General features: G+C 39.3%; 1 protein-coding gene across 1 annotated transcript in view; it reads left to right on the top strand.

Annotated features, from left to right (window-relative positions):
- The window catches only part of myo15ab (myosin XVAb), a 56093-nt gene that overhangs the window by 26295 nt on the left and 13324 nt on the right, over positions 1-16474 (top strand). Inside the window, exons 27-50 of the mRNA XM_065254923.1 lie at positions 1521-1574; positions 1857-1938; positions 2895-3025; positions 3112-3207; positions 3394-3629; positions 3765-3943; positions 5585-5657; positions 5740-5934; positions 6631-6740; positions 7456-7544; positions 10182-10293; positions 10643-10714; positions 10788-10852; positions 11017-11361; positions 11451-11535; positions 11618-11783; positions 11865-11958; positions 12363-12468; positions 14139-14254; positions 14337-14396; positions 15713-15788; positions 15914-16029; positions 16109-16227; positions 16326-16467. Coding sequence (XP_065110995.1) covers positions 1521-1574; positions 1857-1938; positions 2895-3025; positions 3112-3207; positions 3394-3629; positions 3765-3943; positions 5585-5657; positions 5740-5934; positions 6631-6740; positions 7456-7544; positions 10182-10293; positions 10643-10714; positions 10788-10852; positions 11017-11361; positions 11451-11535; positions 11618-11783; positions 11865-11958; positions 12363-12468; positions 14139-14254; positions 14337-14396; positions 15713-15788; positions 15914-16029; positions 16109-16227; positions 16326-16467 — 2919 coding nt within the window. The remainder of the gene's footprint in view (positions 1-1520; positions 1575-1856; positions 1939-2894; positions 3026-3111; positions 3208-3393; positions 3630-3764; positions 3944-5584; positions 5658-5739; positions 5935-6630; positions 6741-7455; positions 7545-10181; positions 10294-10642; positions 10715-10787; positions 10853-11016; positions 11362-11450; positions 11536-11617; positions 11784-11864; positions 11959-12362; positions 12469-14138; positions 14255-14336; positions 14397-15712; positions 15789-15913; positions 16030-16108; positions 16228-16325; positions 16468-16474) is intronic.

Raw genomic sequence — 16474 nt, 5'->3', positions numbered from 1 at the left:
CAAGAGGATTCAAAGGATGAAAGGCATACTGGCTGCACAAAATAATGTATTCCTTTGCCAAACTCAGGTAAACCAGGCTGCTGTCCGAGCTAGCTATAAGGTAGCTCACCTACTAGCTACCCATGGAAAGCCGTTTACTGATGGGGACTTTGGCTGTGCCAGGCTAGTAGTCTCGACTACACAATGAGGTGGTCATTTTGGTCTGGGTTATGCAATTCTATGTTATATAGCTGACCCGGCCCCCCATCACAGTCAGGAACGATAATGTGGCCCCAAGAGAAAAAAGTTTGGTGACCCCTGCCATAGAGGATGTATCTACAGTAGCCTTAAACGCATAAACTGTCATACAGAGTGTGTTTTTGCACTACATTGTCTCAGCTTCTTGTTGCGTTTTGAAATTGAGGTTGGTTGCAATTTCACAATCTCACCACTAGACATCGCAAAAAAACACATTACACCTTTAAATATTTTCCTCCCATAAATGTTGCATCTGAAAGGAAAACTCTTACAAATGCATATGCAATTAGGTCAGTCGCAAAAATAACAAAATGTTTCATTCATCAGCGTCTTTAGTAAAAGATGGTTTGTGCTGGCTCCAGATTGTTAAAGGACAAGTTCGGTATTTTACACTTAAAGCCCTGTTTTCAGATTGTTTATGATGAAATAGAACGGTTTTGACTGAAATTTGGACATATGCGGCTGCCCCGAGAATTTTTGGGTGTTAGTGTTTCACCTCCCACCTTTACAATGGGTTTAATGGTGCACTGGAACAATCCTTCCTAAAATGCATTAAACTTTCGTTTACAAAGACGTGAAACTCACCGAGTGGTCAGGGGTGTTCCCTGATATGCTCACACAAAAATCGCTGCAAAAGATGCTTTCCAACAGCTGTTTTAGCATTCGTTGTTAACTTGTGGACCTATTTTTCCAAACGCCTCACACCCGTATATTCTTCCGCTGTGAGCTTGAATAATAAACACTCCAGCCCAGGTGGTGGCGCTAATCCGCCATTGCCAATCGCAAGAATAGAAACAAAGTTCCCGGCGCGGAGTAATACCGTACCTCACAGCACATCTAATACATGTCAATGGAGTTGGCAAAAACTACGATAAAACCTGTTGGAATGCGTATTTTGCAGCGATTTTTGTGTGAGCATATCACCCCTGACCACTCGGTGAGTTTCACGTCTTTGTAAACGAAAATTTAATGCATTTTAGGAAGGATTGTTCCAGTGCACCATTAAACCCATTGTAAAGGTGGGAGGTGAAACACAAACACCCAAAAATTCTCGGAGCAGCCACATATGTCCAAATTTCAGTCAAAACCGTTCTATTTCACCATAAACAATCTGAAAACAGGGCTTTAAGTGTAAAATAATGAACTTGTCCTTTAACGCAACGTTACTAAAGAATAAGATAAAATTAATGATGATTTATCAATACAATATTCTGTTCAGATGTAGTTTGTTTTTTGTAAATTTGGCGTTTATTGCTTTACATTGACTGGTGGTTTTATTACAGGATCACCTCCTCATGGCAAGGATAGCAGAGGAGGAGAGGAGAAGAATTGAACTGGTAAGAGACGCTCCCCTGATGTCATTATTAGATAATAACGTGCTATATTCATTATCGTCACAGCTACAGACAGAAACGCTCTTGGCTTCTCAGCGAAATGAATTTATCACACTAATAGTGATTGAAGTTATCTGAAAGTTTCTCTTTGCAGGGTTCATGTGGTCTTGTATTAAACTTTCCAACTGATAAAACCCTGAACACTTTCAGATTTCAGTTACCCAGCTATAACATTTTCCATCATTCTTGATAAGACTTTTTATCGTGCGTTTCCTCTCTCTGTAGGAGCGAATAAGCAGGGAGGTGGTAAATGTATCACAGCTGGTGATTCCTGCAGAGTTGGGAGGATTGCTACAAGCCACAGCAGGTTATTCACAATGCACTAGTGTGTGGAAAAACGCTCTTTCTTAATATAAATGGCGTTTGCTTAAGCGAGCGTCACTATTATAATAAACAGCACTGTTTGTGCTAGAGTATTATACCTCCAAATGTGTGATTCATTGTGAAAACTAAAAATCTAAGCCTAAATTGAAGAAGAGACCACAATACTGTTATGTCTGCAAACTTGCATTTTGGACTCATTGAAGTCTTAGTATCTTCACAGATATATGCATGTATATTATTTCTGCACATCTGTCTTATTCTGTCATCATTTTAAAGGGGACAGAGAATGAAAAACTATTTTTACCTTGTCTTTGTTGAATAATGGTAGTCTACCCACATTCACAAACATACAAAAAGTGCTAAACATGCTAAACATCTCAGTCTCATAGAAATTCCTCTTTTAGAAATGTCAGCCAGAAAACGGCCCAATCTGAAAAACTGATGCTTATGACATCACAGGCATCTAACTGCCCCTCCACTTTAAAATAATTGGCTACATTTTTTGAGTGGCAGCAAAGTCAGCCAATCAGTAATGAGATTGCAAGTTAAGCCAGTAGGGGGAGCCAAATAGGTGCAAAACCACTTGTTTAAAATCCCCCACCCTAATAGAGCGATCTCAGAGAGGTTTTTAGGAAGCTTCTAAGGCATTACAGACCCAAACAAAAAAATTGTCTACATGTCACATCACAGAACAATGATAAATACTCCGTTCAAACATTCTATGTCACCTTTAAAACTCATTTGCAGAGCCGATGAAGTAGTGGATAGTGGTCCGATATATGGTGCAGACACACGTCTTGCGACCCGAGTTCAAATCTCGGTTCGACAGCTTTTTGCCGATCCCGTACTCCTCTCTCCAGCCTGTACTTTCCTGTCTCTCCTGAATGTTTAAACTACATATTAAAGATATTGAATGTGTGCCTTTATTTTTGCTTATAGCTGGTCGGGAGCGTCATTCAGATTGCTTGGCTCTTGTTCAGGCTCCTAGAATACAGTCAGACCATCAGCTCACTCTTCCATTGGACATCAACAACCACCTGATGACCAAATATATACGTACAAATTTTAGGGTAGGTGTTCTGCTTACTTATTGTACATGTGCTGTATGCCCAAAACATAATTGCATTATAAGGAATAATGGGTGATATGTGCGCAGGAGCTGCAGTTCGGGATGGTAACGGCACCAATGGAGAATTCGCTGACACGTCTAGAAGATGATCTGAATTTTGATGCTCTTGATGTGTTTATACTGGTAAATCACACAATTAACGCCATAAACTCAGTCAACTCTCTTTCATGTTGATGGTCATTTTAGCTTATTGTGGTCAAACGTTATTTTGGAAACATGGTTAACCAACCAGGCACCGGCTGGTAAAACAGACCAGCTGGCATCATAAGCTGTTTTTGTATGCATGACATATGTATGTTTGTTTCAAAGATCTTGCGTTTCATGGGAGATCCAAACCTGAACGGTGCTCAAGAAAACCTCTTCGGAAATTACATCATTCAGAGAGGCCTTGCAACTCCACCAATCAGAGACGAGATCCTAGCACAGATAGCCAATCAGGTGTGGCGGAATGAAAACATCAGAAACGCAGAGAGAGGCTGGTTGTTGATGGCCGCCTGCTTGAGTTCCTTTGCGCCGTCTGAGAAGATGGAGAAATATCTACTAAAGTGAGAATGCATGAACGCAAATGTACAGTCACATCTTTTCCGAAATAGCTTCATATAAGTACATTATCACTGTGCAATATTTAAAATATCAAAATACAATATTTCAAAGCAGTTCATTGATTGTATCCATTTCAGATTTGTGTCAGATTATGCTCTGAATGGCTTTAAGGCACTTTGCCAACACAAGCTCCTTCAGGCCATGCAGAAGTCTAAACTGGTGCCTGATGCATCACGTACATACCCTCCATCCCTGCTGGAATGGACTACCAACCGCAAGAAAGCGCACATGGTGCTTCAAGTCTACTGTTTTGATGGTAAGACACAGCTAAGCTACCTGTAACCAATGCAATACTTTTATAAGCATAAATGTGACTCTCGACCACAAAACCAGTTATAAGTCGCACGGTTGTATTTGTACTGTATCAATAGCAGGGTGACTTTATCAAAACTTTATTTATCATTATTAATATGTGTTGCTAAGGACTTTGGACAACTTAAAAGGCAATTTTTGTTCAATATAATTTTTGCAACCTAATCGTGGGTTCACACCAGCCGCGTTTGCGGCATCAAATTCGCGTCTACCACTTCTAGTTTGCCACTTGAACATTTTGAGTTTACTCGCTTTATTTGCATGTGAAAACTTGTCATCGTGTCATTCACGTGGAAATTCACGACATTGAAGGGACTTCTGCTACTCCCACTGCTTCCTGTGATCACGTCACTACTAGAGCAAGCTCCTGATTGGTTAACTTTTGGTTTCCACCAAAGTTAAAATTTTTCAACTCGTGCGTTTGCCCATTATCACATTAAACTCAGTCAATTCTCTTTCCTGTTGATGGTTATTCTAGCTTATTGTGGTCAAGCTGTTTTTTGGAAACATGGTTTTGGGTGCCTGGTTGGTTGCTGGTCCAACGTGGTTTAATTAAAGGGGACATTCGCGCGTGAAAACCGCATGTGAAATTCTAGTTATCGAAACATTCACGTGGAAATTCGCGTCATGAAAGAGGTTTCGGTGACTCTGCTTGGTTCCTGTAATCATGTCACTACTAGAGCAAGCTCCTAATTGGTTAATGCGGGGCGTTTTTCCGCCAAAGTTCGAATTTTTTAGCTCGCGTGTTTGCCGCGTCAACGCTCAATTCGTGCCATTCACGCGAACTAGACGAGCGCCACGAGGCGTCAACCCGTCTTCACATTGACTTAACATTGAAATTACTGGCGCTTGACGCCTCTACCGCGGCTGGTGTGAACGCAGCATAAGATTCAAGATTTTCAAAGAGTTGTATTTCACCCAAATATTGTTCTATCCTAACCAACCAAAGGAATGATAAAAAAATTGTTAAATAATGTAAAAAATATAGTAAAAAGGACATTCTTAACATTTAAATTGTGCAATGATGAGAAAATTTGCTAAATAATTAGGAAAATGAAAAATAAAATAAAAGTTTTTAATTTTATTTGACTTCTGCCAAGAAATTTCCTTTCGGTGCATCCCTACTTTCAACACAACTTACAGTTTCTGTCAATTAATACAAGTTAGTGTATGCAGTTGGTTCAGAATGGAAATCAGGACCGGTGTCATCTATCTCTTCTTTCATTTATTTAATCTCTTCCTCTGTCATTCTCTGTACCGTTCGTTCAACCTCTCCTCTTTCATCTAATCTCACTCACTGTCTCCGTCCCTCAGTTTTTTCACTCTCATCCAGTTACACTGTCTCTCTGTCTTCACTGTTTGAGTTGGAGCAGATTAGTCGATATGTGATAGTGTGTGTGTGCACGTTTGTGTGTGTGTGTGCTGGTACAGATGAGACAGTTCTCCTTCATCATCTCTTTTATAATTGCATAACCATCATGTTGTGTGTTGATCATGAAATGTTAAATAAAAACGTGAAGTATTAAAGTAATCAAGAAATTTTGGGGTGTATAGGAATTTGCATTTTTTCTTAAACTTTTCCTAGGTGTGTCCCTTCTGTGTCCTGTTCATTCTTGGACAAGTGGTGAGAACATTGCTGGAGACGTTTTACAACACAGGTGATGGGTCTCGCAACATTGAACTTTCAAAGATTAGCTTAAATCAATAACTGGATCAATAAGTGTGATTGTAATTCGGCAGGGGTGTGTCCTCGGAGAGCCAATGGGGTTGGTCGGTTCTGATGAAGGAGCCGGCGCAATGGGTGGAGTTAGAAGGTCACGATTATGTTCTGGATCTGGTGTGTGACCTTGAGCTGCTAGCAGACTTTCCCAAACAGAAAACCTACTTCATCATCTCTATTGAAGACCCCAACAAGGCTCGACCTAATGCAAGCATGTATGCATCCCCAAATACCTCTTTTCTACAAAGGGCATGTTTTTGAAAATGTTTTTATTTGTTTTACAGTTACATTTATTCATTTGGTAAGTGACTTACAAATAAAAAAGCATTTACCATTTTGTCTAAGGAGCCAAGAATAAGGGAAGATTTAACGGGAAAGTTTACTCAAAATGAAAATGTTGTCATTATTTATTCATTCTTATGTTGGTCTAAACTTGTATGAGTTTCTTTATTCTGTTGACACAAAGGATGATAATTTGGTTGACGGTTCCTATTGACTTTCATTTTAAGAAAAAAAATACTATAGAAGTCAATGTGTATTGTTTTCATTTTTTTGGGTGAAGTATCCCTTTAAAGCATGGAACTTCAACAGGGGGTCCGGGGACCCTTGGGGGTATAATCGGGGGTCCTCCAAATATTGTTTGAATGAAAAAAATTATGGAAATATAAAAGAATATAAATTCACGCAAAATAATGTTTTTCAGTTTTAAAAATTATTATTTTAGTCTCTTTGTAACACAACCATAATAACCAAGTATGTATGATATAATAATAAATATATGAAATAATAATAAAGACAGCCCTAGCCTAAAATCGGTTGAAAGCCACTGCTTTAAAGGAATATTTTCTTGCATGAAGTGAAAGAAATGATGTTTGTTTAATACATGTGTACATTTGTCTTTGTATATGCAGAAGTTTGTTTGGCAGTGGTTTCGATGAGGATGAGCCACTCTCATATGCAAATCGAACGAGTGCCGTTACGACCAACAGTCTACCGATTTCTGAAAACAATTACGTTCAAGGTAGGTTTCACGCATTTTCTCTGACATGTAGACCTTAGCCAAATATAAGTGTAGTGAAGCTTATTGGTGCATCGCAGAAAAAGTCACAAAAATGCGATATTTCCCCGCTTGTCAATGTATTACGAAAATGCCGCTCCATCTGAAATCAGCTGATGGCGATTTATTACTGGCTTTACTGATGAGATGCATGAGAATTGCATGTGATTTATCGTGCAGCCCTTTTTCATTGCTATTAGAAAATAAGAAACATGTTTATTTAAGATCCATGCTATATTTACTACACTCTAAAAAACAAACGGTGCTATATAGCACCAAAACAGTTGCTTTGGATCGTAACGATAGAAGAACCATTTTTAGTGCCATATAGCACCGGTGAAGAACCAGTGAAGCACCAGTGAAGCACCAGTGAAGCACCTGTGTAGAACCATATAGTGCTATGTAGAACCATATGTGGTGCTATATGGCCCCTATATGGTTCTACACTGGTGCTTCACTGGTGCTTCACTGGTGCTTCACTGGTTCTTCACCGGTGCTATATGGCACTAAAATGGTTCTTCTATCGTTACGATCCAAAGCAATTGTTTTGGTGCTATATAGCACCGTTTGTTTTTTTAGAGTGTAGTATCAATCAATACAATTGTTTAAGACTACTACTGTTTTAAGCACTAAGAAAGTTAGTGTATATGCCTAACTTTCTCTCTATCCTCTTTATTAGACTCAGATCTGTCCTTTGATCCATCTCACAAGGGAATGGACCGGTATTTGGACAGCCTCTTTGACCCAGTTCTGTCTGATGGAGCTGGGGTAAGGTGACATCTGCTTAACTCTATTAGGGCACACTCACATTATCCAAACCAAACCATTTCCCACACGATTGTCACCCCTCCCTACTCCCCCAGGTGCACGCACTCACACTGTACTTTTTATCGATCCGAGTCCGGGCGCGCTTTCGTCATTAAGATGCGATTGTTTTGAAAAAAGCAGGAAGTAAAGCTCTCTCTTAAAGGGATAGTTCGGCCAAAAATGATTGAAAACTTTATTAACTAAAATAACTACCTTCCGGTAGCGCCCCCATCTTAGTCGCGTCCGCATTCAGGATGAGAGCTTACGCAGCCTACGGAGGCTACTCTGCTGCTGCTCTGTGCCCCTGCCCTCCGAATTTGTTTTCATAAGTCACTAAAAAAAGTGCGTACACTACGCTAATACTCTCTCCTGATTACAGAGGAGTCTAAGATGGTGGCGCTACCGGAAGGTAGTTATTTTCGTTAATAAAGTTTTAAATATGGATATTTCTACAACAACACCGCGCGTATTATCATCCTTTGTTTATCATCCTGGAGCCGTTTGGATTTATTTTGTGAAGGATGGATGCACTTTTTTTGAACTTGAAGGTCATGGACCCCGTAACATTACATTAAATCAACTGAAAGATCTAAAACATTTTCTAAAATATCCAAAAAATGTGTTTGTCTGAAAAACGATGGACATATGCAACTCGGACAGCTTGGGGGTGAGTAAATCATGGGTTTAATATCATTTTTGGCCGAACTATCCCTTTAACACTGCAACTCACTGTAATGATAAGTCTGTGTTCTTTATTCGGAGTCGTTTGGTGCGCGATTACAGACAGCCCTCTCACATGTCATCACATTGCTTAGTTGATCTGTCACGTGTGCAGCTCGGACATTCACGTAACCCCGCTGCTCGCATTAAAAGGTTTTTACAGAGGCAGATGAAGGTGAGTGGTCGCGCAACTGACGTATTCACCTTTTGAATCGCGCTCAGGCGCGATTGCGCTCACACCACAGCCTTCGCGCCTGAGCTCAAGTGATCTGCGCTTCGGCCTACCTCTGCAACTTTGCTGCGGCGCGATTAGCAACCACACTAGTCAAACAAACCAGGCTTTGGGGGTCAAACACGCCCAAACGCGGTTTGGATAGTGTGAGTGCGCCCTTACACAGACACACAAATTGCTGTGAATTGACCCTGTGTGTGTGTGTGCGTGCGTGCGTGCGTGCGTGCGTGCGTGTGCATTTGTATGTCTGTGAGAGAGAGATTTTTACAAGATTCATGGCAGTTGTTTCCTCTGGAGTTTACATCCCAACCACAGGACAGCATTCTTCTTATCTCTGAACTTAACCAGTGACATGAAGTAGTACTAAGATAGGGGCAATTTTTTGCTATGGTTTGCATATAGTGCTGTGTTTTCAATATCTGGGTTTCCATCACACTGATTTTATGCTCAACTATTACATAAGAAACGGCTGATGGAAACACAAAATTTCTAATAAAAATACGCAAAAAAGTTTTTATGCTCGCTTAAGTTGGTTTTTGACTTGCGAACAAAGTAAATGCAAATAATAGGAGATCGAAACTCTTTTGCCGAATAAATTCTGACGTAGCGAACAATAAGGGGTTGTTTACACCAAAACTTTTAAACGCATCTGAAAACGCCTGGACAACGCGGAATGCCAGCTGTTTTTGAGCTGAGTGCCAGCTTTCTTCAGCTAAGCGCTTTGGTAGCTCTGATACGTCAGCTGTGAGACGGTAGGTTGCTGTGCTACTTGTCCCGCCCCTCCTCCACTGTGATTGGACGGCCGCGTAAGAACTGACATTGACGAGCGGAGCTTTTCATCCAAAGTTGAACATTTTTCAACTCTCGGTGCTCAGCGCTGAGCGCGGAAAAACCGCCGGGCGCCAGTTTTCAGCGCGGAAAAAACCGCTAGCTGTTGGCTTATTTGAAAAACTCAGAGCTTCCATTGGAAACAATTGAAAACATGCGCCGGCCGCGGGCGTAAAAGCTTTGGTGTGTCCAGCCCCTAAACCTATGTGACTGTTGGTCTGTATCAGCTGATGCTGTCTTTCCCATATATGGCAATTCCCTTTTGTTTTTCTTTCTTTTTTTGTGCAAATTTTGAAAAGATTCACTTAACGTTCCGAAGAAAACCCAATAAGTGACAGCTTTCCTAAATTCTATCCTATTATATTCCTGAAAGAGGAAATATCCCAATATATCGCCTTGTGTTACAGTAGCGCAATGTATGATGTATGATACATATCATATTGTGAGATTCTGGTCAATACTCAGCCCTACTCCTAACCAGCACAAACTATTAGTTAATCACCCTTATGAACAAGAAACCAGAGAGATTGTACTGGTTGACCAGCTTCACTATCACAGTATTGCCAAAAAGAGGTGAATTCGTCTGTACCACCATGGACACAATGCAAAGGTCATGGGTTTGATCCCAGGGCACATACTGATCAATTGTATAGACTGAATGCACTGTAAGTTGCTTTGGATTAAAGCATCTGCTAAATGAATAAATGTGGTTGCTAAAATGTTGCTGTAATAGTTTTACAGACATTTGAGAGTTTGCGGTCTTAATAAATGCATTATTCTTTCTCTTTTCTTCTCTATGTATGTATGTATGTATGTAGGACTTGGATGCATCAGTTCTGTCAGGCCGGATGAAAGGTGGAGGAGGTGTAGGTGGTGATGGAGCTCAATACCCTGACAGGGTCCCTTTCTCAGCCGCTCTACAGCCTGGAGGTAAAGACACATGTGTCCCATCTAAATAGGGACATTCCTAAATTTTTTATTGTTTTAATATGCAGCAAGCTATACATGGAAGGCCAAATGACGAACTGACATTTAGTTACGTGCCGTATGAAGCTCAGTGATGCCAGGACAAATTTTTCCCTCAAAATATGGTACACTCAACAAAAACAAATCCCTCCAAAAACCCATAGATGTTGATGTAAGGCAACAGTGCAAAACTCACATAAGCCAGCATGAAATGTTTATGATAGTCTATGCATTATTATCATCTCATTAAAATATTTATTTGGGTATACTCATGCACATGTGTGTAATGTCTGTTTGCGTGTGTTTTGTGTAGCAGTGAGAGTTCTTCCACCCATACCAGGCACTCCAGTCATGCCTGTGACACCAGCGCCACCCCCTGTGCAAGGTATTTACAAACACAATATACTACAGAGCTACTATAATAATTTATTTATCATTAATTTATCTCTCTTTTTCAGTCCCACAGCAAACGGTCTTGGCCCATCAGCAACAAACTATCATCAACCAGCAAGCTGTTATAATGGTACGCAAGTACACAGAGTTTATTATACCAATAAGCTGCTGTGGTAAAATCACTGTAATGCACCTCAGCTTTGTATCATAAATACTTAACATAACATAATAATGTAGTTTTGTCTTGACACATTGTCTTTGGGGTCACCTTTGAATCTCTCTCTCCATTATCAGGCTCAACAGATGACCATGCAGGCAATGGCAATGGCGACCAGCCCGGTCTCCAGTCCTCCATTCTCTCCTCTCACCAGCCCCCCAACCAGTCCTCCACCCACCCCCTACGGCACCCTGCCACCCAGCCCCTACCCCGCCATCCCACCCAGCCCCTACGCAAACATCCCCCCAAGTCCGTATGCCCCGCTTCCGCTGTCCACATATACGAGTCCTCCGATGAGCCCACACCCGGTTGTCGCCTCCACCTCGATCTACACCACCCCCGGGGGGTCACAGGGACAGCGTGAACCCCTGAAGAAGATCAGTGCTCAAACGCCCCAGCCTCAAAGCAACAAAACTACACAGGTATCACTTATTTAGTTTCTTTACTAAATAAGTCTTAAAGACGTCTGTCATTTTGTACTTTGGGAACATGGTTACATTTTTTTTTTCAGGGAAAATCATCAAATGGGTCTTTTGGAAAGAAACAAGCCCCTGCTCCACCAATAAAACTAGACAGCAGGCCTGTCAAGAAACATGGTGTGTCACATATCTGTATCATTATGTGTAATTCGTTAACTTCCTATCTACCCCTAATTCCTTTCTGCTCTCTTTCACCCAGCTCCTGTTGCGGTCACAGGTCCCATGCGTTCTACCCCGGCTCCTGGGACTGAGGTGGTCAAATACTCTGTCTCTAACTCCGAGCACATCGTTCCCAGTCACAACATCAAAGATATTATCAGGCAATACCAAACACCAGACCCAGAACCCATGCCACAGAAATACAGGTACTGTATGTGTGTGTGGTCTTTATGGTTTATGGTTCGTTTCATCGAACCATAGGTGATTTTATGATTGATTGATGACAGGAGAGAAGGTAAAGGATTTGCGAAGAAGCTGAATCCACATGATGAGGCCATGCAGATCTTAAAATCACAAATGGACAATCCTCCTCCTCCACAGGTGAGCTCTGTTTACCTGTCAGCCTGTGTCTTTCCCCTCTTATTGCTGCACTAACCAATTAAATGGTAGGAAAGCTTGGATGCAAATGTTGCCAAAATAATGTTTCCAATAGGAATCAAAAAATTGGTGACCGCTGGCCTCTTTACATATATTGACACATAAACATATCTTAAGTGTGTTTTCTTATTTGTGACACTGAGTACACTAGAAAGTATATTTATTAAAATCTTTTATTTGCATTTATTGATAAAAGTGGCACAGAGAAACATAGGATTTGGTGACCGTGTGGACAGCGAGGAGTAATTTTCACATCCTTGTGTTTCATGCGATTTGTTATCATGTTACCTGCTTATCCAGTTTTTATGGTTTGAATGTGTATCACAAGTTTATTTAACTGTGTGTAGAGAAAGGCTCCCACTCCAGCTGCTGTGCCCAGAGACGGAGGTCTCAAACCAACCAGAAGTAGCAAGAAGAAAGCCCCAGAGCCGCCACCGAGCTTACCACCACCCGGTAATTGACAAAAGTACTATGGTGTTATCATTTTTGGAGATATGGCATCATGCTTTTTGACACTTCTATGATGTACTTACAAAATAGTCAGACAGCATCAAGCTATTTTGTTTAGATGGACAATAAGGTAGGTTTATTACTACAAGTGACCCGGGACTATAAAACACCAAAATTTACATTAACACATGCGCATGATGTTACTGTTATCACAGATTTTACGTAATTTAGGCTGGCCACACACTTGAAGATTTTAAGCCCGATTTTCACCCTCGACGATGAAACACAGTGGGGGTTTTTTTGTCCTCGGGGTGTCATTGTGATTATTTTGCTGATCCTGATCACGTTTGAGCCTGCCCGGTTTTAAATCATCATATCTAATTAGAGCTGCAAATATTGGTTTTTTTTTCAATCGATTAATCTATCAATTTTTTTATTAGTCGAATAGTCCAATGATTTTTTTCTATATATAATTCACCAACAAATAATAAATGTAACATCTGCCATTAATGCCAACATTTTATTTAAGAATTTTCTCAATTAAATATATACACAAAAAAATTTCAACATAAAAAATAAAGTGGCACTGCCAAGGAAAATATAACACATCACATAAAAACGTCCAACATAAAGAGTGCAAAAGGGCCATTATTCACCTTGAACAATAAAACAGGCATATATTAATAATTGAAATTAAAAAAGTAAAATAAAAATAAATACAACTGAATAAGTAGACTTTTCTAAAGTTCCGAGTAAAAAAAAAAAGTTTAGCTAGAATGATTTTTTAATATATTTAATAAACAGTGTTTAATCTGCTGTTACTTGCCAGGAACATGCTGTGCATGCCAGGAAAACCTAACAAGACGAGCTTCTGTAATATCTGCGCATATATTCACAGTTAGTTGGGAAGTCTGCATTGCCAGCTTGCTTTCTGTGCACACCAGCACATGCCTTACAGCTCTTAGTGTGACATTAATAAGAAGTTATGAAATATTAAGTTACTATGAAACTTTATTTACCTTTTCAACATACTGCCCAAACACGACATGATGTCACGTCAGTCAGGCGCCTTGCAGCTCATATTAAACGTAGATGTAAACGCAGCTGACAGTCTGACAACAAAAATGTTTTTTCCAGTATAAGTTTGTGCACATTTATTATTAAATATTAGCTTACAACCTAAAGGGTTTCTGTAGGTATTAAATAGTGTTAATTCACCTTGACATCTGCTCAAATTTGGGTATTGACTTCAAAATCCAATGTTGGCCTGATGACAAAATCCAACATTGTCCTGACGCCAAAATCAGACACTGATCCGACATCAGGATCCAACGTTGATCCGATGTCAAGATTGATCCGACGTCAGGATACAGCAATCTGACAACATAAATGTTTTTCCAGTATAAGTCTGTGGACATTTATTATGAAATATTAGCTTACAACCTAAAGGGTTTCTGCAGGTCTTAAATAGTCTTAAATTTTAACATGTTTGATATTTACCACTCTTTTTTGCGCTTCCTCCGACATGACAGCTGCAAGAGCATGCAAGCTTCATCCAGATGTTGTGTACTTTTATAGTAGAAACAAGACACCCACAAACATGACATGAAAGAGACAGACATCAGCTGTACCATAACTTTTGTTTCTCTCACAAACACAAACTTTCACATCAGTGTCCAGAGATCTTCCAGTGGAGTCTGAGAGCATTCAAACACAGCTGCACAGGAGCAGCAGTGGGGAGCATTACACCTACACTAATGTTCCCTGGAGAATCTACCTCAGGAAGGAGGTGAGTAGCTTATATAGTGTTTACTACTTACTTTTTTAAGTAGATATTAGTGCATGATCAGTATTAACACACACTTCTGTAGGTCTTCTATCCCAAGGACAGCTGGAATCATCCTCTGGTGTTGGACCTCATATTTAAACAGGTAAGACACAGAACCTTACCTTCACCTTTCCCTCTTTTACCCAAGAATGACAGTGTGAATGACAGCTTCTGTTAAAATGGATTATGTTGAAATACAATAAAATTAAACAAAATATTCAATCGATGTAAACACACACATTTTTAAATATGAAGGTACTCATATTTTTATGAGCCACGTGGATTTTGCATGCAAGCTTAAAATCAATGAAGCATCTATTCATCTGCTACTTTATCAGCAAAATAGTCTAATTTCTTCACTTCTCTGAGATTATTGCCATTTTAATTTTGTTCTTCGTTCCGGATGAAATGAATTATTCATTAATTATACTACAAACCCAGACGAAACAGCACTGGCGTTATCATCTGTGCACGGCCGCAGGCTCATTGCTGCTTGCTGCGTTTTATTATCAGATCAAATTTAAAACGTCAACCAGAAGCGCTCACAAAACTTGCAAAACCCACCACCACAATGTTCAATTTATCCTAACTTTGACGGTTGAAAATATATTTTTAATGTATATATGTAGTTTTCTAGATTCACCACTAGAGGCAGCGCAGAAAAGCAGGCACTCTGAGGTCAAATGCCAAAATGCATTTCTTTAATAATTTAATCTAGAAATTCTTTATAGTGCAATGTCCTCATTAGGTACACTACATTTTATTGAATTTAAATGTCTATAGAAAAAAGGAAGAAATATTTAGACGTGTATTTTTGTTTATTTTTTATTTATTCTTTTGTTTTGTTTTGAATTTTATGCTTATTTTTTTCTTCCTATTCTTTTATTATTATTTTTAATTTTTTTTATTTTTGTCTATGATTTATTATTCTGTCTAAAGATCTGTGAGTTATGTCCTGTTGAAGCATTCTTATTATATGACTGATGTATGTTCTGAATCATTTGGTTCAATTTTTTTTTATCTTAATAGCTTTTACAATTGTATGCTTACAGTGCAATTAATGAAATGTGAAAATAAACATACGCAGTTATGTTTTAAAATGGTACAATTAAGCAGCATTAAACAGACAGTGTAAATAAATATAAATGCCATTTTAAAAGTTGCTCTTGCAAATATGCCAAATAATAAAATTTACTTTAAACATAATTTAACATAATTGATGTCTGTTAATCTCAAAATACAAAAAAATACATTTCATTTTGTTTTTATTTTAATTTATAGGTTTCATATTTTTTAATTTAACTTGACATTTTACAAGAAAATTTCACTTTCTCTGTAAATGTATCGTTTTTTAATGCCATTATCATTTCCATTAATTTAGTTTTCACTAAATGTATTTCTCACCTTTGTGTTGGTCAGATTGTTATTGACACATTTACAGAAGCCTGTGTTCGCATTAACAAAGATGAGCGACAGAAGATGAAATCCTTGTTTGGTGAGGAAAAACTTAACTTTACATCTAAATTTGTAAATGAAAATGATTTTACAAAAAAATTTAATCTGTTCATTAATCTGTAAATAATCAGTAATGTTAATGTCAATTGTTTTGTGTTTTTATAGCGCAATACAACATCGAGCCGAACACAAATGTTCAGGATGAAAGTGTGAAGAAGACCATAATATCAGCTGCTAGGGAATCATGGGAGATTTATTTTTCTCGCCTTTTCCCCGCCTCAGTGAGTTCCTTGCTCTTAGTCTTACAGACTGTATGAATTGCCAGTCATTGTGGTGATAAATCTGAGGTGTGTATTGCAGGGCAGTGTTGGTACAGGAGTGCAGGTGTTGGCCGTGTCTCACTCTGGTATTAAGCTTTTAAAGACGGTGAAGAGCAGCACCGTAGCTCCAGATTACTTCAGAGTCCTCCGGCCGTACAGGTGCATCATCCATTCATCATTCAACCATCTGTCAGACGCTGGTTCACCTTTGTGGCCACTGTATATCTACTAAAAAAATTGATTTTTCCTTCCCATAGCTACACAGACATCCTGTTTGTGACCATCCCGTCTCCGAACATGCTGGAATTTAATCTGATGAATGAACAGTTGATTCTCTTCTCTGCCAAAGCCCCTCAGATCAAACACTTGATTGATCTGTTCATCTCTCATCTTAAGAAGGTACAAA

Source organism: Paramisgurnus dabryanus, chromosome 4 (assembly GCF_030506205.2).
Source record: "Paramisgurnus dabryanus chromosome 4, PD_genome_1.1, whole genome shotgun sequence".
Lineage (NCBI taxonomy): Eukaryota > Metazoa > Chordata > Actinopteri > Cypriniformes > Cobitidae > Paramisgurnus > Paramisgurnus dabryanus.
The sequence above is the reverse complement of the archived record's forward strand: the minus strand, read 5'-3'. Positions and strand labels throughout refer to the sequence as shown.